Raw genomic sequence first — 25,877 nt, forward strand, 5'->3', positions numbered from 1 at the left:
CTCTTTCAGTCTTTGTAGTCTGTGATCTTGCTTGCACTTGTTACTTGGTAGGGTAGTACACTGTAGAGTCTACATACGACCACAATGCGTGCACAACACATGGCTATTTGATAACATGGAGGTCGCCATTACTAGTCTCTTTCATAATATGTTGAGATTGATTTAATATTTTAATCATATTTACTATAAATCTTTTTTTTTCTCAAATTAAAGTAAATAGTTCTACAATATTATAATATTTTAAAAAAGAAAATTGGTCAAAATAATTTTAAAGATATATATTTTTTTATATAACTAGATGACTGTTCAGCATTAAAATGATAGCAGACGCCGCCTCCTTCATGTTGTTTGACTCCGCTCCTCGCCTCCGTATCATAGCAGTGTTGCAGTCACGAGTACGAGTTCACATCATCAACTCAGGCCAGGTGACAGGTCTACAGGTGAACAACTGACTACTGGATCTACCCCACTACTGTATGACTGGTAAGACTGACCGATTTGTTTTAGTACCCTACACATTACAGTTTTAGCAAGAGGCCACAAATGTAACTCAAAAGTGAGAGTTCGAGAATGACGTGAGCAGAGATCTGCTGCTGCACGGCCACTAAACTATACACAGCCCAGCAGTCGCTGTAACTTGTAAGTATTCACCTAACACTAAAGCCCCCGTTCCACCATCACGATCTGGATCCCGATCTGTCCCGATCTAGCAGATCGGGAGAGAGCGGCAAAAGCGTACGGGGATCGGAAGCATCGTAGCAGCAGCGTGTGGAGGTCGGGGTTGGAGCGGGCATTTTTTCAGATCGGGAAGAAATTTTGAACCTGTTCAAAATTTCTTCCCGATCTCCCCGATCAAAATTGACTTATTTTTAATCGTACGGCAAGCGGGGAGAGCATAGTGACAGTGTAAACGCAGTGGGATGAGCATAACAAGGTCTTTCTGAGTGTAGTAACATCGGCACAAGAACGGGAAGAAAACTTGCACAAAAATGTCTTCCAGAAGAAGATCAAGGAGATCGAGAGGCAGAACTGTTGAGGAGGAGGATGGCATTTTCGCTGCACCTGTCAGGGCAGAACATGAAGAAGAAGGAACTCAAATTTTCGAAGAAGGAGAAGAGATGAAGAAAAAGAAGAGAAGAAAGCAGCAAATCAGCTACCCAAAAGGCGAAGAAAGAGAGACTGCACGTGATACTTAAAGAGGAGGAAGAGGACATAGCAGAATTTTGAAGAATACGAAATCATCTACAACTTACTGGAGGAAGACGGACTATAAAAGCAAGGACATCAAGAAAAAGCCTTGGAAAAATCAGCACGTCTTTGTTTATACAATGCATTGCTGCAAAAGAACCGGGAGTTGAGGAGCCTCTTCGAGGTCCACAGTATATTTCTTCGGTTCTGCATGCTAATAAGTTGACTGACTGCAGATCGACAGTCGAATCGGGGTACATCGGGGCACATCGGGCACTTTTCAGCTCTCTGAATGGGGTGACAGCGTGATAGGATCGTATAGATCGTTCAGAGCGTAGATACAGCGTTCATCGATCGCATAACATCGGCAACATCGCACTGACAGCGTAGCTACACCGTTCTAAAGCGTAGCTGCAGCGTCAGAGATCGTAATGCCTCATTCCCGATAATCGTAGTAAGGGCGTAGCAAGCACGCGTTAGTCGTAACTGCAGCGTACTTAGAGCGTTCTAACATCGTACTGTGTCTAGATCGGCTCATGTTTTACCCGGTCCTTCCCGATCTGAGAAAATTGTCAAATCGTAGCGAGAACGGCATAGTGGAACGGGGGCTTAACAGCGTCTGGTCGGGCTACACGGCCACTAAACTGCGACCAGCCCCAACGCTACACTACACGGCAACATAATACAGTAGACGTAAGGATGGGATCAAGGTTTTGTTCTTATGCGCGTAGTATTAACACGTTAGAGAAGCAAGCACTATACAGAAATGCAAATGAATTCTGTGATGATGTACAGAGAAATACAGTGGATTTATTTTAGGCTAGATCTATATCGCTATTACTATAGCCCGACCAGACGCTGTTAATACGCTGTGCGTATGTACAGCGACTGGGCTGTGTATAGTTATATCGCTATAACTGTCACAAGTACATTTGTATGGCTAGACGCCGTGCGCTAGCGTGTCGCAACTTACACTTGTGTACAGCAACAGGGCTGTGTATAGTTATTGTATGGCATGAATTTTGAAGAGAATAGGACAGAAATGTGTTTTCTTTATGATAATTGCAGTGGATTTAATTACAATTGATAAAATTTCTGTTGTCAAATGTCTACCTTCTCGTAATATGTTATTGGATGTCATGCAATTTGTTTTTAATAGTTTCCCTGTCACAGACATATGAAATGAGCCTGACAGTGTTTTGTTAATGATTCCACATCCCTTGATATCCAACGTGCATGCCATTTGTATGTTCAATCTTAATAAACCCGCTTAACACTAAATTATATATGTTCAACCTCTGTATCCTGAAAGTGATTTTTTTTTTCCTTTTCACTTTCTCCTTATCAATATCAGTTTCACTATGAAATGCCACATTTTCATCAAATCTAATTATCATTCATACATGATGTCTTCTTTTTTTTTTCTGTCATTCTACACATGTGCAGGATTTCACCCATGGCAGACAATACAACAAAGCTGTCCAGACAAAGGCTGCTCATTGTTGGGTTGGCCTGTGTGGATTTCATCAATGTAGCTGGACACTACCCAGAGGAGGACACTGACCAAAGGTTTGTCCACCCGAGATTATATGGACCTCCTTTAGATTTACAGGGCAGTATCTTTTGGACAAACTTGTCAAATGTACTTGCTTGGAAAGTAAAACAACAACAATGCTTACAAAATTGTGTCAGGGGTACGTACACTCTTTTTTTATAGGCCTAACTAATATCAGTCCAAAGCAAGGGACTGTGATACATTACTGGTCAGTTTTCTTCTGTTTGCATTTGTTACATTCTACACAAGATACATTTTCTCCTGAAGTTGTTGTTGTTGTTGTTGTTGTTGTTGTTGTTTAACACCACAAAGAAATAAAGATAATTGATTTGTGTTTACAAATGATGTGGTCATTTATTTGTTGCTTTTGTATCTGTGTTAGGAATTTGATGACATACAGCAGTTCTTGACATACATGAACTATGTAACATTATGCCAGATGCCATTTAGCAGCCAGATACAAGCCTTGTTGGCAATGTCCACTCAAATATGATAATGTGGTTGATTAAAGGATGGGTTGCCTTGGCACACTAAGATAAAACAATTTTGTTGAATTCAAAATGAAATGCCATACTCAGATATGATATTCTTATTGATTTACAACTGAAATACAGAGTTTAATCTTGCACCTTGATGCATTTCTATAGTAAGTTCAAATCCTTTTCTAATGATTTCCTACCCCCAAATCTGATTCTCTCTTAATAAGTAAAGCAGCCTCGGCTATTTTCAGCCACCTGTGTAACACACTTACAAAGGCTGCTGGTTTTGAGTCATTTGGGAGAGGGTGCAATCCTGTCATGAATCGAGGCAACCAAGACTAGTTATGGTAGACTGTCATGTTATACTCAGTCTTGCCTCTTTCACTGATGTTTGAGTGAAAATAATTGATCTGTTTTACGTTATTGAACAGACTGCTGGACCAGAGAATCAGCAGAGGAGGAAATGCCACCAACACTTCTGTCATCTTGGCTCAGTTGGGTTCTCCTGTGGAATGGCTTGGTACTGTAGCCAGAGACAAACTGGCTGAGTAAGTGGAATGTTCATTCTAATCTTTTTGTTTTTGTTCTCATTTGCTTTTGCATTGCATGACTGTCTAATTTTACCTCTGGTTTTGATTAGACCTCTCCCATGCTTTTCTGATTTTATTATTTTTTGTTAAAATATCATGATTGTGGAACGAAATTGCACTCTTAAGATTTTTCTTTAACTTAACTCATTGCAGACTAGTCCCGATTATACTCGGACAGGTGTCAATGGAAAATGTGTGCTGTAGCAAAATCAGCGCATCCTTAAGGGTTACTATGGTAATGATTGTATACTTCTGTGAAGAAATGTCAAGAATATACCCTATTTCTTCTGTTTTACATTGAATATACCCCATAAAACACATGATATCACTCAAGTATCACAGAAAATAAATACATTGTATATGGTATTATGTACACTTTTCATATATAAAGAAATCCTTTTTTCTTTTTTTAAAATGTGAAATCAGTGATGTTCTTCATGCAGATCAAGTGAAAGAAATCAATTCGGATTGTCACTATCAACTGATTTAGTTAGCTCAATGCATAAATTCCAGAGGAACAGAATTTTGACTTACTCAGTGACAGAGAAAAGGTTAGAAAATTCCATATACATATTATGTGTACTGATTTCCCAAGACTTTGTACAGACTTCATATTGATAAGAAGTCCTTTCTAGGAGATTTTCTGAAAACTTAATTTTGTCTAAATCCAGCTCAATTCATGATATTCTTATTCTTACAAGTATTGCTTGCTCTCTCTGAGTTTATTTGGTTTTTTACTATTGCTTTCTTGTCATAATTGTTTACACACGACTCTTGATTTTCATTTCTTCTTCATCCGATATTTTCTTTTGGTTAATAGTGTCATCATTGAAGACCTCGGTGGAACTGGAGTGCTTCATGACCACATCTGTTACCATGACAACTGTAAAACACCTGTATCCTGTGTAATAATAAGTGCCCAGTCTGGATCTAGGACAATACTTCATGCAAACAAGTGAGCTGCCATACCATTCATATACTTGTTTTCTTCTTGGGGTACATTTAGCTCCTCATGGGTTACAGTTCAACTGTACATGGAGACATCTATGCTCTTAGCAGGGTACAGTTTTGCTCCAAATGGGAAAACTGTTGGTGTATTTGGGTCATTTTTCATACCCCCCCCCCCCCCCCAAAAAAAAAAAAAAATATATATATATATATATATATATATATATATATAGTAATGATAATGAATACTAGAAGCCTGTAACACACTGCATGTGCCATGTCTAGTCTGTTTACTGTGTAAAATCCACTGTACTTGCTTCACAGGACACTACCAGAGTTGGATGTATCTGACTTCTCAAGGCTTGATTTGGAAAACTATTCTTGGATCCATTTTGAGGTACTTAATCCTATTCATGGGATTTCTCAGTGTTGGCATTGAAATCCTTTCTTGTTCATAGAAGAAATTGTACACATTCATTAAGCTGTTCAGCCCAATATTTTTTTTTCATAAACACTTAAACAATGAGATGATTGCTTTACCGTGTATTTAGATTGGGTGTCGTTTGATTTTGTTAAAAGTTACTGCTGGGCAAGGACCATGTTTTTGCTGTATGACAGGTAATATGCCAGATATGGACATTATATAACATCTGTAAATTTTTTCTTAAAAATACCTGCAAACAACTCAAAAGAACAATGTTTTGCCATGTTTTGCCAGGTTGATGCTTTACTAACAATAGTGTAACATAGAGCAATGAATCTCTGGTCCATCCTGACATGCATTATCATGCATGCATAATCATAATCTAGTCTCTACCTATTGAACATGCACACTTGTAGCCAATGCTTGATTGTTGTTGATACAGTGGACCTGATAATTTCAAAGCAATAACTATTGCACTTATGTGAATCAATGAAGCACACAAATAGATGGAAGTTGCGCACACAATCTTTGAACTCAATAAATTCTGTATAATCTATGCAATAAAGTTCCAACTTGGATTTCTCTTCACAGAAGTGGAGCTATGCTATAGATGTATCATTGACATGTGTTTTTGAAGCAAAAATAGGATTTCAGAGTACATGTAGATGACACCTTTTGTTTGTACCACAGGGTAGGAATCAGACCAAGGTGGAGCAGATGATTAAAAGGATAGAAGAATTCAATGAAAGGAGGCAGTCACTTGGATTGGAGACCATCACAGTGTCCATTGAGGCAGAGAAACCAAAGGCCATCAGCAGAGATTTCCTATCCAGAGGAGATTATGTAAGTTGCATCAGTCTAATGCATTGTATTCAGATTGATTTAAGAGATATGTAAGTGAATGTGGTAAATGGAAATATGCGGTCTGTTATTGTTGCGTCAGTGCGTTGATGCGCGTTGTGACCATGCCAATGACGAAGCTTGCGTGTGGTTGGCATCGTTGGCATGGGCACAACGCAACTTTTATTTTCATGAGATAAGATGACGCAGATTTAATTGATTCTTGGACTTTGACTTTGGCTTGTGAGACAAATGGACGTGGATATAGTCTCTGCGAGCTCTTTGATGTCGAATAGTCAAAAGTTCGACTACTGTATATTTGTTATTCTGTATAGAGTCTAGTTATCCTGGCGCATTGGATGTACGCATGAGGATAATACGGAGTAACGGAGTTTATACAATATATCGGCAGACTGAGACTGTTTGTTTTGTTTCCATAATAAAATCTATGCAACGTCAACTGGAGACTGTCAGCGTCATCATTAACCCGGCTTACAACAAATGGTGTCAGGAGTGGGATGATGACAGCCTGACGGAGTGATCCACTTCATCCAGTTGAAGAAACCTGATCGACGAATAACAGCCTCGAGTATGACGGAATAATGGTCCACGTTTCGCTCCGAGGAGACCTGCTGTTTTGACTACATTTTGGTAGCGGACAGGAGTATGGAGGAGTGCTGGGTAATCTTGATCTTGATCTTGATCATGGTGTAGATCGATCTACGTTGATCAGCCCTGGTAGAGCAGCACTACTCTGTGAGGCAGCTTCATGATGATCAGGCTCGTCGATGGTGGGCTGGAGACTGTCAGCGTCATCATTAACCCGGCTTACAACAAATGGTGTCAGGAGTGGGATGATGACAGCCTGACGGAGTGATCCACTTCATCCAGTTGAAGAACCCTGATCGACGAATAACAGCCTCGAGTATGACGGAATAATGGTCCACGTTTCGCTCCGAGGAGACCTGCTGTTTTGACTACACTTTGGTAGCGGACAGGAGTATGGAGGAGTGCTGGGTAATCTTGATCTTGATCTTGATGGTGTAGATCGATCTACGTTGATCAGCCCTGGTAGAGCAGCACTACTCTGTGAGGCAGCTTCGTGATGATCAGGCTCGTTGATGGTGGGCTGGAGACTGGAGCTGATGGTCCGTCGGGAGTTTTGCTGTGGACGTCGGAGTGCGCTGGCGTGCGTCGGGGGCGGCTGAACATCAATCGGGATGCGAAATCGACGGTTACAGAGCTGCGATATGGCACTGAGCAAGTATTTGGTAACTGAAAGATGGATGATGCTGAACTTTCGTTTAACCGATTGGACTTCATGCAGATTTTGGACCTATGATGCCATTTGGGCATTACGTTTCATGTTTGAAAATGACGTGTCTTAATTGGTCAGTTTAACTGCGTAATTAGTCATGTGTGAACAGTTTGTTTCAAATAAGGATGTGCGAATTGATAATTTCTCTTCGACATCATTTGGACAGGCAATGACAGGGTTGTGTGTAAATCTTGCTCTAGGCCATGCACTAATTGAAAAGTTTAGTGGGTATTGTGAAGATGGCACTGAAACACCTTTTTCTAACTGGATGGAAATGTTTAATCTCACAGTTGAGCCTTTCAATTTAAGTGATGAGGAAAAGGCTAGAGTTTTAGTGAACAACCTCATAGGGCCAGCAAGAGAAGAGATTCGCTATTGTCTGTCGGACGAGAAGCGGAGGAGTTTTACAGAGGTTGTAAAAGCTCTCCGTCTGTGTTTTAGTCGAGAAAATTCTCACTATTTGCGGTGTTTGTTCTATAAACGTGTTCAACATGATGATGAAGACTTGGCAGGCTTCAGTAGGGCTCTCATGCGTCTTTATGCAAAATCGGTAGATGCTGCAGACGATGAGAAGGAAGCTGCGGCTCTGAGGCAGCTTAGAGACGAAGCTCTGTCCAGCCAGTTTGTCAGTGGAACACGGGATGAGAGGGAACGAATTTTGTTGAGGCGTTTGCACATGAAAAATCGGGGAGGCCGATTTGAAGTGCTTAGGAGAGAAGCACTGTTAGTTCTCCGTGAAGACTGTATGCTAGAGGGAGATGGGCTAAAAACTGGGAGCGCTGATGCTGGAACGCAAGTAGTGTTCACTGACCCGGTTGCTCAGCAGCTAGATCTTTCCTCAGATACAGCTGAAAAGGAGAAGGAGGATGCCATACCTATTCTTTTGGATGGGGGATCGCAGATTCTGGGTTGCGTTGATGTAGATGAGGGTGGTGCAGAAATTGATGCTGGGGGACATGGACATGAGTCATGTGATGAACAGGTTGATGCAAAGGATTTAGATGCTGGGGTGCTTCTAATTGCAAAACCTGTGGGAGAGGGTACCGAGAGGGGTACCGAATTACATGTATCACATGAAGGTCAGGATGTCCAAAAGCATGCAAAAGTGCAGCCACCAAGCACTCACGTAGCGCCAAAGGAGTGGTCAATTTCAAAAGAGGGGAATATTACTCATGGTAACATTGTTGTCAATGATGTAATAACAAGGGAGGCATGCATACCTATCTGTAACGTGTGGAAGAATGGATGTCATGTTCAGGGAACGGTATGGGGGCCCTGGGAGTCCAATTGGAGACTGAATTTTCATGAAAGCTTGGTCGCTGCAGGTTAGAAATTCGTTGTCCGTCCATGGAATTTGTTGTGACTTGATTCGCTTACACACGTTCATGACTGCAGCTGAAACTTGTGTACCATCTCAAGTAGCAATGGAATTAGGAACTATGCGCATTTAGAGATGCAATATCAATGCGAGAAATGATTATCAATATAATATGGTTGTTTTAATTGATATGTGATTGATAAGAAGTTTTTAATGAGATATTGGAATAGTGATATGGAAGTATTTGAAATCACTATTACGTGGAAAAACGAAGGAACTATGGCTATTGTTTTAATTGTTTTGTTGGCAGCTGAACAACATGGCATTCTGACAATATTAGTGTTTGTTCAGTGAGTCAGAAACTTTTGATAATGAGAATAGTTGGTCGAGAATTCATATGCTTTGAATGATCCCTCAATTAGTGTGAAGTTTTGTCAATGAGCAAATTGTTGACTGTGACGATATGACACATAAACATGATAAAGCGGGGAAGTTACCTTTATTACTATATGCTTGCTAAAGCGGGAAGCTCATTTTTGTTAGTAGTGAATTCTAACATTCCGTGACTTCACTTTGTTTTAACTTTTGCATTTCCTGATATGTGCTATATTGAGTAATTGGGAAATAGATTATTATCATACGGGTCGTATGATATAATCGCGGGGAAGTTGTCGTGTTGTATGTACAATTTGCATATTATGTATTAAGAGACTCGTCCATGTTGTGCCTCGATATAAATCTTAATTACTACAGACATTGACTGGGTATGGTTTTATATACGACGCAGAACATGTTCTGTTACGGCACGTTTGACGTTATTCTGGGCTTATATAGACCATTTTCTCAGAGAATATGTACATAACTGACAATGTGGAACAACTGAGCTTTATACATTGAAGCGAAACTGAAGAAAATTGTAACATATTGATGTGTTATTTTCTTGGCCCGGAACGTTTATGCCATGTATCAAATATGAGTTTGTATGATATACTGTAAATTTGAAAGGTTCAAGAGTTTCAGCTCTTGGCAGATTTCATATATACAGTTCAATTTTGTAGTATTTTAACGTTTGTATATTTGACTGGAAAAGCGGGGAACGCACGCTTTCCTGAAATATATTTTTGTAATATCTGCTGTTAATCCGCTCTTATATGGAATTGCTGTAAAGTGTGATGATTTGACATGAAGAGCGGGGAATTTTTTGTTATGTATTACTATGTACGATGTTATGAAAATTATGATGTAATTGGGATTATATAACCCATGGTTGTGTTATATAATCGCGGGGAAGTTTGTGGTAAATGGAAATATGCGGTCTGTTATTGTTGCGTCAGTGCGTTGATGCGCGTTGTGACCATGCCAATGACGAAGCTTGCGTGTGGTTGGCATCGTTGGCATGGGCACAACGCAACTTTTATTTTCATGAGATAAGATGACGCAGATTTAATTGATTCTTGGACTTTGACTTTGGCTTGTGAGACAAATGGACGTGGATATAGTCTCTGCGAGCTCTTTGATGTCGAATAGTCTAAAGTTCGACTACTGTATATTTGTTATTCTGTATAGAGTCTAGTTATCCTGGCGCATTGGATGTACGCATGAGGATAATACGGAGTAACGGAGTTTATACAATATATCGGCAGACTGAGACTGTTTGTTTTGTTTCCATAATAAAATCTATGCAACGTCAACTGGAGACTGTCAGCGTCATCATTAACCCGGCTTACAACATGAATGATGGTAATCAAGATAGTATTGTCAGAGGTGTTTTGTTAGAAGTAATCTCAGTTTAAACTTGTTAGGTAATAATAAGGAACATGATAATAATTTATCAAAGAAAAGATGCAAGCTGAATAGTCACAATTATATTTTTTTGAATGAAAATGGCTAGATAGCTGCATTTTGTTTGGGTCAACAAACTGCATGTTCAAATTTATGAAATTCTTCCATGGAGTTGTCTTTATTGCAACTGATTGACAAATTGCCCTACATCAACAGAAGCAGAGCACTACACCGATGAAGGGTAATTTGTCAAACAGTATGATTTTTTCTTTATCATGGCTACTACTAAAACACTGATCAATTCACTGCTTATTCACGTCAATGTAGGGCAAATTGTCAATCAGTTGCAATGAAAACATCTCGACGGAAGAATTTCATGAATTTGAATACATGTAATTACGCAGTACCTGCTGCATGCTTTCAGGAGTAGAACCAACACTTGCTGTCGGGAGAAAGCTCGATGGTCTAGTGGAGATGACACCTGTCCGGAGATCAGGAGGTCGTAGGTTTGAATCCTGCTCGAGTACATACGCCCATGATTTTTCTTTATCATGGCTACTACTAAAACACTGATCAATTCAGTGCTTATTTACGTCTATGTTGGGCAAATTGTCAATCAGTTGCAATGAAAACTTCTAGACGGAAGAATTTCATGAATTTGTATGTTCATTGTTTGATAAGAATATGATGTCACTATTACTTCCAATGTAATGTCTCTTTGGTCTTAAAGGTATTCATCAGCAAGGAGTATTCTAACTTCCTGGGACAGTTCTCTGCAGAAGAATGTCTGAAACATTTGAAGACAAGTGGACTTCTGAAGAGAGGGTAAGGTTTGACATGTGATGCTTTTTAATCAAAGTTTCTAAAATCAGCCAAGTGGGTGGGGATGTAATGAGACTTTAGCAACTCTGAACAAAGACTATGCAGTGTTTCTTGTCTGATAATCTGCCACACATCCCTCCTGTATTCTACACACCTTATCTCAGCAAAAAAATATCACCTAATTGCAAAACATATTAGTATTTCTTTACATGACATGTAATTCACCAAGACTTTTGTTGATGATGTGATTGAAAAATGACTCTTTTAACCCTAAAAGGGCCGAGCTTTTTTGGCTATGCTCAGACTGGTGGGGGGTTAGGGGGGGGATGGATTTTTTTTTCTTTGTTTTTTCATTGGAAATTGTCACTGACCACTTTTCTACCGTAATTAGCACACAAGTGATTAATTGTAAAAATAATCAGGTTTTTATGACTTTCATGACAGAGCACTGTTTTCCATAGGAAATGTACACAAAATCACAAAATTGTGCCTGTTTTGGAGCGACATTCCGTAACAAAAATGGGCGTGGCTTCACAAAAGTATGCGCGGACGTCGCAAATTTGGTCTCAAAAGTTGCACGAGACTTGAACAAACAAAGTCAAGAAGCCTTGTGACGAGGCCTTCTCGTGTTACAGAATTATAGCGCGAAACATTGGGGGGGGGGCAGATTCTGCCCCGGCCCTTTTAGGGTTAAACCTTTGATCAAGTATTGGTAGTCTCTTCATCAGAAAATTTACCTCTTTTAGAGTGTTATCAATGATTCACTTTCATTCATCCTGTTCATAAATGCCTGTCTATGCTTCTATTTGCTATTAATGACAGAGCAAGAGCCATCTGTGCCTGGGGAGAGAAAGGAGCATGGGGATTGGAGGAGAATAGCACCATTGTACACAGCAAGGCTTATCCACCAATCAGAGTAGTTGACACATTGGGCGCTGGGGACACTTTTAATGGAGGAGTGCTGCATGCACTGAGCATAGGAAAGAGTTTGGAGGAAGCTCTAAAGCTCGGTTGCAAGGTTGCGGGTCAGAAGGTCGGTCAGAACGGATTCCTAATAAACACTGGAGCACTCGACAGCCATCTCCTACATGCCTCATAATAGCACAACAAAAACCGAAACTTTTTGCTCTTCGCTTGGCCTCACCGTCATACAGCTTGGCTGGAGACTTACAAATTATCAGAGATTGAACAGAGAAAGAGGCAAGCCTGGCATCATTATTGCCATCATATTTCACTGTATTATCGCAAGTTGTTGTATACAGTAGTACACAGAATTTAGAAGGGAATATTTATTTTGAATTATGTAATTCATGCAGTTGGAAAAAAAAAGCAATACACTGTACCTGGTAAACACACTAAGAAAATAGTAAATCCCAATTCTGTCAGTTTGGCTTATGAGATAAGAAGGTAAGAAAATAAATGAAATAAATAAATAAATAAATAAATAAATAAATAAATAAATAGATAAATAAATAAATAAATAAATAAATAAATAAAAAGTGATGAAATCCGGTGGGTCAGTGATCAGGCTTGAAAAAAAAAAAGACACTCACATTCAAGCACAATCAAATGCCACTTAGGATCTACCTTAAACTTGACTTGATCATTACAATGCCAAAATACTTAGTAATGTTCACCTACAGGCCCAATATTCTGTTATGTTCCCAATGGTATTTTCTTTTGCAAAATCACAATTATATGAAATGATATGTCAAAGCTCTGTTGAGCTTAATAAAATATTCTTTTGTTATTTTATGAAATGCAATATGAAATCAGGAGGTCAATGATTATTACAAAATGGGTTTTAGAATCTCTACAATCTGATTGGTCAATTATCATGCATTCATTGTTACTGATCTACACTGAGCCATTCGTTGGGTAAAATCGGAACGCATGGTCATGCATCCAGTAAAATCTGAACGCATGACTTGAGCAGGCCTTGTACATTGTGTGGAAGGTGTACCAGACGCATGATCGGGAAAATGTTGAATTTCGTGCATTTACCTGCCAATTTTATAAAACAAATGATGCACATGCCTGTTTTGTGGATCAGTGAGAATTTGATGCTCTCGTTTAACTTTGGAAACAGTCTTAAACCCATTTGCTGCACTCGCGGGTTTAAACAGTTCCAAAGTTTAAAGGGATGGGTGTAGTTTGGTTTGAGACCTGGCTTCAGGTTTCTGATTTTTTTTTTAAATAAGAGGAGAAACCTCTTCTGAAATACAAAAGTGTATGTAACTTCAAAAGAAATTCAATGTTTATTTGGTAAAAATTGGTTTTGAAATAGCCCAGATATGCAAACAATGCGATCCAAATTAAAGGTGGGACCCACCTTTTATTACGATCACTTAGTTTACCTTGTTTTTGGATATCTCGTCCATTTCAAAACTTATTTTCACCAAATTTTGAATCCCTTTTAGAATGGTATGCTCTTTAACATTTCACAAGTGGTTTCTTAGTATCTCGCAGAAAATTAAATGCTCAGTCCTCATCTCCACCAATACAATACCATCCTTTTAACTCACACATCAAATTGTCACGGATCCACTCTGTCCTGTGCATCATTTGTATACATTACACAATATATTTATGTATATATATATATATATATATATGTATATATATATATATATATATATATGTATATATATATATATATATATATATATACATGTATATAATATCTACATGTATACACAATTATGATATGTCTAACTTATTATAATCTAATCGCATGATGACACGCTTTACGTTATCACATTCTCAGTAGCTTTTGTGATTCTCAGTAGAGTTTTCACAGCAAAGTAAATGTATGCACTTTCAGATTACTTGACCAACTTATAACAGATGGGGAGTCTGGTGGCTTCGAGGTATTATGCAGAATGATCCATCCTTGATGTTTCACATGAAGGGTTATGAGTTTCTGGGCACTCTTTCATGAAAGTTGTCAGCCCTGACATGTTGTCTGTCTCTGGCAATTTCAGTAAAATTCTTGGTTTTGATTGGCTGAGAAGCTCTGGTTGCTAACTGTTAGTATGGTGATTGTCAGAGACTGACAACTTGTCAGGGCTGACAACTTTCGTGAAACGGTGCATGCCCTGAAGTTTGTATCTAGAGTTTTCATCAGGAACTTTTCATGCCTGTCTCTGTATTGGATTTTCAAATGTTTCCGAAAAGAGCATTGTGTGTACAACATATTTCCTTCCCCACTTGTCTTTTGATGATGTGATGATACAGTAAGTGTGTGATAAGTACAATCAAGACAGAGTATAATAAGTGCAAAGTAATCACATCCACTTTAAAACAGTTATCGAACTTGTCAGTCAATGGCTTCATGTAAATTTTAAAGTGAACAAGTGGTGATTACGGGAACAATGAATCCTGCACTTAAATAGTGTGTTAAAGGACAAGTCCACCTTCATATACATGTGGATTGAGTGAATGCAGCAATATTTGTATAACACATCAGTGAAAATTGGGGGAAAATCGGACAATCCGTTCAAAAGTTATGAATTTTTTTAAGTATCTGCACAGTCACTGCTGGATGAGAAGACTACTAGAGTGTATGATATCACATGTGTACAACCATATAAGGAAAATGTAAAGAGAATTTAACAAAATTTTACTTTTTGAAAAAAAGTGCACATTTCCTCGACTCGTCACTGACATAGATTATGGGTAATATCATTCCCCCGTGCCTTCTGAAAAAGGGAAGTCAAGTGTTCTTTTATTATGCGAGACTAAGCAGTGACTAAGCAGAAAGTTCAAAAATTCATAACTTTTAAACAGATTGTCTGATTTTCCTCAAACACTTACTAATGTGTTCTAGTAATGATGCTCTGTTTACTCAATCCACATGTCTATGAAGGTGAACTTGTCCTTGAAATAATGGCGACATACACTGAGAGTATAAAACCTACAACCGGTTATCATCCACTGTACACTGTATTACGCCCTCATTATTGGGGGAAAGTTGAGATTTATATGTATATATATAGATTTTTTTTTTAATTCTAATGCTGATTGAATTTACTTTATTTTATTGTCGCCGATTGTGATGTGAACGGATCCACCACACCAATCTACTTTTGTTTTTAATCCTAGAGTTCACTCGTGGATCATGAATCTCATGAACAGTAAACAGAGAAACGCGCGAGCGGATACAAATGTCAAATGTTTCTATAGCCACATTCTGACGCTAATGTGAAGTAATGCAATATACTGCATGATAAACCATCAGCTACTAAAACATACTTGACAGCATATAGATGGTAGGCCTACTGTGGGAGGGAAGTGGACTTCGGACTTGTTACTATCTGTAAACATATATCACTGTATCATGCTAGGTCGTCTACAGTTGATGTATGGTTTACAACTTTAGGCCAACTCTAAGATGGCTGGAGTTTCTCCGTCGAGCCTCTGGCTTCGGCCGTTCTGGATACTCCTTGTTCTTGCATTCCTACCTGGACCTCTCATTCAAGCTGCCAGATTTTTGCTTCCAGCCACTTCCGTGGCCATCGCCAAGAGTCACTATATGGGACTGAGCACGATCACAAGAGAACTGGTACTACGAGGACATGAAGTCACTTTCCTGCTCCTGGACAGGCGGGGAATGGCCGGCATGCTAGAAGGCTCTTATACCAACATCATCATCTACCCGAACTCGAAATCCGATGAGGAACTAGCCGCGGTAAGGAGAGGCATGACAAATGCAATGGACAGTTACTCAAGCTGGACAATATCGCAGACTGTCATGAAGATGTCAAAATTATACGATAATCTTTACTTTGGTTGCTACGAACTATTCCGACATGAGGAAACCTTGCGAAAACTGGAGACGAAAAAGTTTGATATGGTGCTGTCCTCTCCAGTGGCAGATGCTTGTGACGCCGTTATCAGTGCTTACCTGAATGTATCCTTGGCTATAGTCACAGGATCCCGACGAAGTCCGTCTTTCAACGAAGACGTCTTCGGCATACCCGTCCCAAGCTCGTACACCCCCTACAGCTTCGCTCTTCAGCTCCCAGCCAACATGAATTTCTGGCAGCGCTTAGCAAATTTTGTGACACGATACACAATTCATCCCGTGATTGAGTATTTCGCAATAATTCTGCCAGTTGGCAGGCTGCAGGAGATGCATGACATCAGAAGAGACCTTAGTCCGAAACAACTGCTTCAGAGGGCCGATCTCTGGTTGTGTCACACCACTTTTGCACTGGACTCTGCCCGACCCATTACACCAAACTGGGTTCCTATAGCTGGATATACCACCAAACCAGTTAAGCCTCTGCCACAGGTATCGAGATAAATTTCACATTTTCCTTCAGGTGTTCAGATCATGCCCCGAATCAAGGGTCGTTTTAGCTTATAAAAAATACTATCTATCCACCATCATCACGATTACTCATTTCCCTTTTAGTGAAAACAGTGGCTTTTTATGTGATTACACAAGAAATTATGGTCATTTTCCGTTGTCAAAATTGACATCATTGCGGCTCACCACAACAAATCTCCCAGTGGCGTCACACAGGCATGAGTGCATGCACTGTGACTGCTGGAACGCAACAGGTGCATTCCGTAGTCCGAAGAATGGACGGCCATTCATTCAGTGTCCATGAAGTGAATAAAATGAAATTAAAAAAAATATATATATGTGACACTTCTGTCTTCTGCTGGAAACGAGTGTAGAGATCAGCCATGCGTTCCCTCCCAAGCTGGTGAGGTCATCCTGACTGCACGGGATCGGTTGACGATCAGAGATATTCGACTGTTTAAGAGCCCAATAACATATGAAGAGACGTATAAAGAGTCCAGTTCTTTTTACTCACACACACAATAAGGGATAAGTAAGGTGATGTTGACTCTGTTCTCCATCCCTTACCAATGTGTAGGTCGTGACGAACAAACCTCTTTGTAGGGGTCTAGTCAGTTGCAGATAGATTATGCCCCTCTCAGCATTCCGTAGCTGCAGACGATTTTTCTCAGTAGATTGATCTGCCAGCCGTCGCCCCTACGAGTTTGTAAATGAAGAGTTTGTTTGCAAAAACCGATAAGTCCATATTTGTCAAATGGAGATATTTGCGATTAAAGGTCAAGAAAAATAAAGAGAATAATAAGAAAATTTTTGCTTCTTTTGACCATAACTTCAAAAATATACCTTTATATGTAAGTGACCAATATATCATTTAAAAATTATTATTTTTTAATTTATGACAGAGACCGTACTTCAAAATCTTCAAAAATGGACTTCTCGGTTTTTGCAAACAAACTCTTCAAATGCTGAACGTATGCTTGGATGAGATTAACAAGCGCACTGACTTTTCGCTTCCTCATCCATGGGAATGCCATTCGAACAACATCTGCAGGGAATGAGAGCACATTATTGTGTTCACCGTCTCCGCAATGGTTTACTCATAGAGCAAAGTGATAAAATGACATCTTCAGCGGATTCAGATACGAGTATGATGGGTTGACTTTGGTAATGTCTAGGCCCTTCTTGCCGGTTACTTTTCTCCACTAAACACATACGAGTAAATGTGTAGTTACTGCACGGAATCCGCCATGATGACCGTATCGCTACATCGAAGTTTAGTCAATGATGTACTTTCCCGACAGAAACCCCCTCGATCACTTTCTGTACGATCATGAAAGCAAGTTTGGCGGCATGGTGCACCCTTGTCTTTTACCCTCGTCTTCACCGATACATGCGGTAGGCCTACTACATGTACTTCACTGTATCTGCCCAATGTAAGTTTTTGATAAGTTCTACATATGGGAGTGGGAGGGGGATTGGGACATAAATATCAAATGCTGATAGTAACTATTCAACCGTCGGTGCATCCTTGCCTCGGTGAAAAGCCGTGGCCATTAGTCAAAGAAGCACTCATCAAGATCGGCGGTCTGCATTTGACTTATCACTCTACCATCCTCCAAACAAAGATGGCTATTTGTGCAGAGTAGAACCCATTGATTCGTCTTCACAATCTCTTTGTAAGGAAAGCTCTTGGTAATTACAATAGAGATACTCAGCCTGCCTACTTCTGCTCCATAGCTCTCCCATCTGCTGGAGATCCGGAAGTCTTTCTGTGCTCGTTGTTTTATAGCGAGACCTCCGGGGTCTCAGCGGTCGGTACGAGTAATGGGTTGACCTAATATCTAGGCCTTTCTCGCCGTTGACTTTCCTCCACTACAACATGAGTTCCTATATAGTTTCTGCTCGGAATCCGCCACGATGACCGTATCGTTACATCGAAGATTATTTAATATACTTTTCCAACAGAAAATCCCTCGATCACTATGTGTACAATAATGAAAGCAAGTTTGGCGGCATGATGCAACCTTGTACTCCCGTCCTCACCGATACATACTCCACTGTATCTGGCAGCTGCCTGTGGATCACAATACAAGTTTTTGATAAGTTCCACATATGGGGGGGGGGGGCACCAGTATCTAATGCTAATAGTTACTATACATGTACATGTATATCAACCGTCGGTACATAATATGCTTGCCTCGGTGAAAAGTCTTAGCCATTAGTCAAAGAAGCACACAGCAGCATCGACGGTCTGCATTTCACTTTATCTCTCTGCCATCTACATTTCATCCAAACAAATAGCTCCTCTTGGTACCGAGTATAGATTCGTCTTCACAATCTATTTGTAAGGAAAGTTCTTGGTAATTACCGTACACTAAGCTCACCCTGCCTACTTCTGCTCCATATAAGTCTCCCATCTGCCGGAGATCCGAAAGTCTTTCTGTGCCCGTTGTATACTATAGCGAGACCTCCGGGATCTCGGCGGCACTATAGATTCTCTGAACAAGAGGTGGAATTGCGTTCTTCCTATAGGAGAGAGATGGCTTCGATAAAGACAGACAGTCCGTCATCATTTGTCTTCTTGAGCTCTTCTCTTCCTGCTTGTTTGTTTTTTTGTTGGTTGGTTTGTTTTCATTTTCCATCTGACTTGGCTGGCTGGAGAGCCATACTCAGCTGCAATACAATGTACTTGTGTAGTTGGTCTTCTATTGGATTCAGCTGTTGTATAGGAGGCGGTACAGGTACTTCCAAGTTATGCACCCTGTGTTATTTACTCTGAATGGAGCGGGTTGTGGCGCTCTCGCACACAGGACCTCCGTTTTTTTTGTTTTGTTTTTTTTTTTTTTTTGTCTTATCTATGCGAGACAGAGTTTGTTTTTTTTTTAGTGAAAAAACAGCATTGCTCCGTAAGAGTCAATATGGGCTCGAACTCGCAGTTTTCATTTTCGAGAACATTTTTCTTGTCGCAACGAAATTTTGAACATAATATGTTAAAAAAATCTTTGCCACAAGAACTTGGCAATGATAAACACATTTTCGAAGTTGATTGCATCTGTTAGCGAAATTGAATGCAACTGTTTACGAACTTTGATGAAATATAAAATTCGCTATACGGTATACGTTCACAAACATTCACCGCTCAGTGAGATACCCCGTTAACAGGACACGTGTTTCCTAAAGGGGGTATCTCACTGAGCGACGAATGTTTGCGGCTGCTATAGGTGAGATACCCTTAACAGGACACGGAGTTCTTTAACTACTCCACAATTGAAATTGTCTGTGTGTCGCAAGATTGTCCATTCAAAAATAGGATAAAGAGTTGGTCTCCCAGCTCTATTCTTTTGCATATAGACTTAGCTGTTTGTGTTCTCCTCTGAAACGAGATACATGAACTTTTTCAATTTCCGGGCGGTATCCAAACCTAAAACATTTCCATCATGTTTTCACATGGATTGATTTAAGAAAGGTTTTCCCCTTCCTTTTTCGCACTTTTAAATTCAATTTCAAAGATTTTTCATTCAAATTCGTCCCGAGAAACTCACAGAATGCAAATCCTAACTTCAATTTAGTCAGTCGTCATTGTAATTCGTTTTTCGTCAACCATCTTTAAAGACATCACATTCAAAATCGTCGATTGTCACTGAAATTCGTGCCCACCGCCCATCGAGAGAATGTAAGAATCAAATTCGTCTTCGCACAATTTCATGAATTTTTCAAACAAATTCGTCGGATAGCATTGGTCTTTTAGTGATAGTGAACTAATTCTAAGCTTGCATTACCTCACTTTCTCCCGGTATTGGGATCAGTAGACATTATTCCTAAATCGTTTGCTTGACAATATATATACACACACATGAGATTGAAGGATAAACGGCAGTCGGAGAACATTAAAACAGTAAAGGCAATCTTTAATCATGTTGTGACAACTTTTGGACTTGAGCTCTTTTACTTCCTGATTTTATGTTATTGCATGAAACAAATTTTATTCAAAATGATTAACGGCAAAAGAAAAAAATTGATGTCTTTTTATATACATTAAAATGGGCTTAAACTGTACACACATGTAAAATTGCTTAGAAATCGTGGATCGCTGTTTTCGTTTGTTTGACAGTACATCATGTTTGTCTCCGTGTGTTATATGAGAAGGGTGTGTCCATGTGTGTGTGTGTGTTTGTGTTGTTGGGTTTTTTTTTTGTGTGGGGGGGGGGGTACGGTATACGTGTGTGTATGTTACCTGTGTTACTCCTAAATGTGGAAAAAGTGAACGGTTGTAGGAAAAATTAAACAACCAAGAAATCGCAGAAAAGATATGAGACGAATTTGAAGGACAATTTGACGTACATGATCGCTAAAAGACGAAATTGCTTTTGCTGTTATGTGTGCAGCGAGTGTGACGGACGAATTTGAATTGTAAATGACGAAAATGTGTGGCAAATGACTAAATTGAATAGACTTTGTTCGAAAATGATCGACAAAAGACGAGTTTGAAACTACAATTGGCATATTCCAGATCTCTCGGGACGAAATTGAACCACAAATATATCAAATTGAATGAAAAAAAAAAGTTTGAAAATGAACGGGAAAACCTATAAAGAATGTAAAACTACGTTAGTTTCAGATAATTCAAGCATTGAAATGGCAACGGATATTTTCGAGTATCCTTGTGACCTGAACGGGTATCGTTCAATTTTGATATGTCTAAATCTTTGGATGTAATCACTTTCATTTCATTTCGGTACTGCAAAATTTGAAATGTATGCTCTTTTCCAGAAATAGTTCGTTACTACGGAAACGACTGAAGACCTCATACACGTGAACTTATATAGATTTGGCAACAAGCAGATTCGCATTCCGCACCCTGTGTCTATGTCTGTACATGTACACTGTATATGTGTGCGTTATGTCCTTACTTGCACGCGAGATGTACCACAACCCGTCACAGTTGACTTGATTAGATCGATAAACAGTGACACAGATGGAGAAAGAGTCAAACTAGACACAATAATTAGATATGGCCTCATATTAATCTTTAATTGAATGAATGCATTGGGAATATGCGCTACAGAACCAACTAAGGCCAGTCGTCAAAGATTGGATGAATCAATTGTAATTAAAGACTTTCTATGAGCCTATACTTTCAGAGTATTATAGCTGGAAGAGAGAAGAGAAAGGTGATCAAGAGATTCAGGCCAACGATCCTGTGATCAGATATATTTTTTCCCCCAATATTTCCTGCTGTTTTCCTGCATGCCGGTGGGAAAGTAACCACCCCCCCCCCCCAATCACGGACAATATGTGCCTCACATGCCGTATAATGGTCAAAGACACCAGAGTACATCCCACATGCCCTACCCCACCCCCAAATGATGAAAGTTTTCTGCACAAACGGAAGGACAGAATCCGATGACGGATAAAACCTTGGGGATATTTCCAGCAGCATAAAACTACTTAAATAGCAAAATCCCATGATTCTTTCTCTTTGTTTGTTTGTTTGTTTTTTGTTTTTGTTTTTTCATACTGTAAAGCAGTCATGTGTCGCAGCTTATTAGATTTAAAGACAAGTCAGACTGCCGGTGTTTTTGCGCGGTCTGTTTTTTCATTTTGCACTTTTTTGAAATGTGCTTTGTGAAATGATATAGAACATTAATTGTATATATATATATATATATATATATATATATATATATATAATGCAAGGTTTGTTCAAACGAGAAATGTACTTATATTCACAATATATCACATACAAATCTTCAACACAAAGCCAATGTGTGTTCACCCCCGTACACGCGCGCTCACACACACACACACACACACACACACACACGCAAACATAAACAGATACTAAGTTTATGATTTGTATAGATATTGATGACATCACATAAGGCACACATGACTGGGCGTAACTTTGGATTGTCAAGTTGTATTACGACGTCCTCCCACTAAGTCCAAACTTTGACGATATACCGTACGTTTCAAAAACGCGGCCGTTTTAGGTAAGAAAGAGCTGGACAACATTTTGGCATTGGGTCCGCAATATAAAAATGAATAAGGTGTATTACTGTTCTTTAGAGTTAGCGGTCTAACCCTTAATACATTTATATGATACATTTTACATCGAGATAGTTTCGAATATTCATGGCTATTGCACAGCAACCTGTCCCTATAAATAGGTAGATAATCCCTCTATACCAGCAATATTCTGGTCTTCAAAATCATTGTGGATCATATCGAATTTATTATTCAATTTAGAGAGACGAAATGCATGAAGGTGTATTTGAAAGCCGCAGTGATAGACGTAGTAGGTGATATTCTTAAACAAATCTTGAGGTAAATCACTCGCCAGGGAACAAATCATGATAGTGTGACCTTAAGAGGGAACATAGATCCTGCAGATTTATCTGGTTTCTTAGGTTACTCGATACCATGCTGAGGATGGGGGATCCTTGACATCATGGGGCTGTTATTTCTCGTTATGTGCATGGGAGAGAGAAAAGGCATTTGTACATGTTTTCGTCCCCGATTTAACCAACCACTGATCCTATAATGCGTCTTGAGGTGGATGCATCAGAGGCACTGGGCTGCAAATGACACAAGAAGGTGATGCCCTGCCCACACCCCTTCCACCCCACCCCCCCCCCCCCCCCCTCCGCACAAACACACACATCACCCCATCCTCCCACGGGTATCCGTAGGCCTACACCCTTCTTCCATTCAAACATTCTCCATAACTTCTGAGACGATAGAATGTAGGTCATGGTACACGAGTACCGACCCAGTTTAATTGACATATAATGTGTAAATAAAGTGTCTACTGTCTACTTCACATGAAGTCAAGGGTCGTCACAGTATGAAAACTTAACGATCTTATTCCATGTCCCAGACGGCCTAATGACTTTTATCAGAATAGAAACTCCGTTTTCCGCTTATGATTTCTGGTTTTCTTCAAAGTTTTTTTTTCTTTCTTTTCTTTTCCTTTTCTTTTCACAGTGATACTTGGTCCAGTTAGTTACTGTTGATGTTTTGTGAGAATTTTCGGTCTGAAAATGCATTTCATCAGGTATTATAATTGTGTTATCTTCGATGAGTTAACTGAGATAATAAGGTTATCTTCTGCGGTCCTCGGATTTTCGCTGAAATGTATGCCGTTAGTGTAATTGCTTTTGTGTTGTTGTTTTGTGGGTGGGTGTGTTTGTGTGTTGTATTTTATTCTTGCATTTGGTCGTTTCTCAGTTACTTTGTGTTTTTGTTTGCTTGCTTTTTCAAAGTGCTGTGTTTGCAAAGAGGTATTTTACCGATGTGGATCAACGCGCTAAATTCACACGCAAATATACCACCCAAGATCCGTACGACTTGTGATTTCATTTCGCGGCAGTTCGACTTGACAAGTCTTGTCGTGATTTGATACACTATCTTTGGTTACGAAATAACAAGATAACTTAACTACATTTTATATTGTTATGTTCTCCAGTGGGAGATTATTCTTTTTCGCATATAGTGTCAAATAAAGCACCAAAATATGATCAAAACAATAGGTCAATAATGGATATTTAGAGTATCAACTTTTTTGTATTTTATGATTCGCAGAAATTTCAGAAAGACAATTACAATTCCCACTATTTACAGAATTGTGATCTGCTCCAATATGCCCCGTTATGTAGGCCTACTCGCCTGACAACATTATGTATATACTCAGAAGCTCTTGTCAATTACTTTGAGGCTCAATAGGGTTTCACGACAGTTCATGCACATGAAACCATTTTTGCACTGATTTGATGTCTACTATCACAGAGGCAATGCTAAGAAACTGTCGACGATGCAAATTATCGGACCCGTCTACCTCAATCTAGTTCTGTTTTTTCTTGAGCTCAAGGCAATAATGGGACACAGGAACAGTGAACAGAAAGTGCGCTATCACAAATATATTGCTGGTATGATTAATGTGGATATGAATTATAATAGGCGCACTCTTGCCCTCAAAGTACACTTCACATGATGAAACCATCACCTATATTAGAAGAAGAAGAAGAAAAAAACACAAGCACACATTTGATAGCCTCCCGTAGGCCCCAGAAAGGAAGTGAACTTTGAACTTATTATTATGCGGAAACATTCATTTGTAACATGCTGGATCTTCTGCACTGCCACTATATATAGTTTGCAACACAGTCAGAGCGAAGATGGCTGTCGTTTCTCCGTCGAGTCTGTGGTTTCGGCCGTTCTTAGTCGTTGTTTGTGCATTCCTATCACATGCACCTCTCATTCAAGCTGCCAGATTTTTGCTTCCTGCTACCTCCCTGGCCAGCACCAAGAGTCACTATATGGGACTAAGCACGATCACAAGAGAACTGGTACTACGAGGACATGAAGTCACTTTCCTGCTCCTGGACAGGCGGGGAATGGCCGGCATGCTGGAAGGCTCTTATACCGACATCATCATCTACCCGAACTCGAAATCCGATGAGGAACTAGCCGCGGTAAGGAGAGGCATGACAAATGCAATGGACAGTTACTCGAATTGGACCATTTTGCAGATTGTAAAGAAGATTTCGGAATTTTACGATAATCTTCACTTTGGTTGCTACGAACTATTCCGACATGAGGAAACCTTGCGAAAGCTGGAGACGAAAAAGTTTGATATGGTGCTGTCCTCTCCAGTGGCAGATGCTTGTGACGCCGTTATCAGTGCTTACCTGAATGTATCCTTGGCTATAGTCACAGGATCCCGACGAAGTCCGTCTTTCAACGAAGACGTCTTCGGCATACCCGTCCCAAGCTCGTACACCCCCTACAGCTTCGCTCTTCAGCTCCCAGCCAACATGAATTTCTGGCAGCGGTTAGCAAATTTTGTGACACGATACACAATTCATCCCGTGATTGAGTATTTCGCAATAACTCTGCCAGTTGGCAGGCTGCAGGAGATGCATGACATCAGAAGAGACCTAAGTCCGAAACAACTGCTTCAGAGGGCCGATCTCTGGTTGTGTCACACCACATTTGCACTGGACTCTGCCCGACCCATTACACCAAACTGGGTTCCTATAGCTGGATATACCATCAAACCAGTTAAGCCTCTGCCACAGGTATCGAGATAAATTTCACATTTTCCTTCAGGTGTTCAGATCATGCCCCAAATCAAGGGTCGTATTTGCTTATAAAGAAATACTATATCCACCATCATCACGGTTACCGGTACTCATTTCCCTTTTAGTGGAAATCGTTGGCTGTATAATTGTACACGTACATGTACATGAAATTGGGTTCATTTTTTTTTTCTTCTTTTGTTACTGTTAACGTTAATT

The 25,877-nt window shown here is 39.7% G+C and overlaps 3 protein-coding genes across 4 annotated transcripts; all 3 read left to right on the forward strand.

The window, feature by feature from the left end:
- Nucleotides 1-376: 376 nt before the first annotated feature.
- On the forward strand, nucleotides 377-12,668 carry LOC140239951 (ketohexokinase-like). Of its 2 annotated transcripts, none has more exons than XM_072319767.1 (8): nucleotides 377-483; nucleotides 2,635-2,757; nucleotides 3,654-3,770; nucleotides 4,633-4,767; nucleotides 5,085-5,157; nucleotides 5,875-6,027; nucleotides 11,173-11,267; nucleotides 12,087-12,668. In XM_072319767.1, the coding sequence occupies exons 2-8, from the start codon at nucleotides 2,645-2,647 to the stop codon at nucleotides 12,361-12,363; spliced, it is 963 nt and encodes a 320-aa protein (XP_072175868.1). In that variant the 5' UTR covers nucleotides 377-483; nucleotides 2,635-2,644; the 3' UTR covers nucleotides 12,364-12,668. The 2 variants fall into 2 exon arrangements, with proteins under 2 accessions (XP_072175868.1, XP_072175869.1); XM_072319768.1 differs by lacking the exon at nucleotides 377-483 and adding an exon at nucleotides 1,404-1,442.
- A 2,989-nt stretch (nucleotides 12,669-15,657) lies between these two features.
- Nucleotides 15,658-16,572, forward strand: LOC140240185 (UDP-glucuronosyltransferase 3A2-like). The gene has a single exon (XM_072319984.1). The coding sequence runs from the start codon at nucleotides 15,658-15,660 to the stop codon at nucleotides 16,570-16,572; it is 915 nt and encodes a 304-aa protein (XP_072176085.1).
- Nucleotides 16,573-24,755: 8,183 nt separating this feature from the next.
- Nucleotides 24,756-25,670, forward strand: LOC140240187 (UDP-glucuronosyltransferase 2C1-like). The gene has a single exon (XM_072319985.1). The coding sequence runs from the start codon at nucleotides 24,756-24,758 to the stop codon at nucleotides 25,668-25,670; it is 915 nt and encodes a 304-aa protein (XP_072176086.1).
- The last annotated feature ends 207 nt before the right edge of the window (nucleotides 25,671-25,877 follow it).

This window comes from Diadema setosum, chromosome 16, assembly GCF_964275005.1.
Source record: "Diadema setosum chromosome 16, eeDiaSeto1, whole genome shotgun sequence".
Classification (NCBI taxonomy): domain Eukaryota; kingdom Metazoa; phylum Echinodermata; class Echinoidea; order Diadematoida; family Diadematidae; genus Diadema; species Diadema setosum.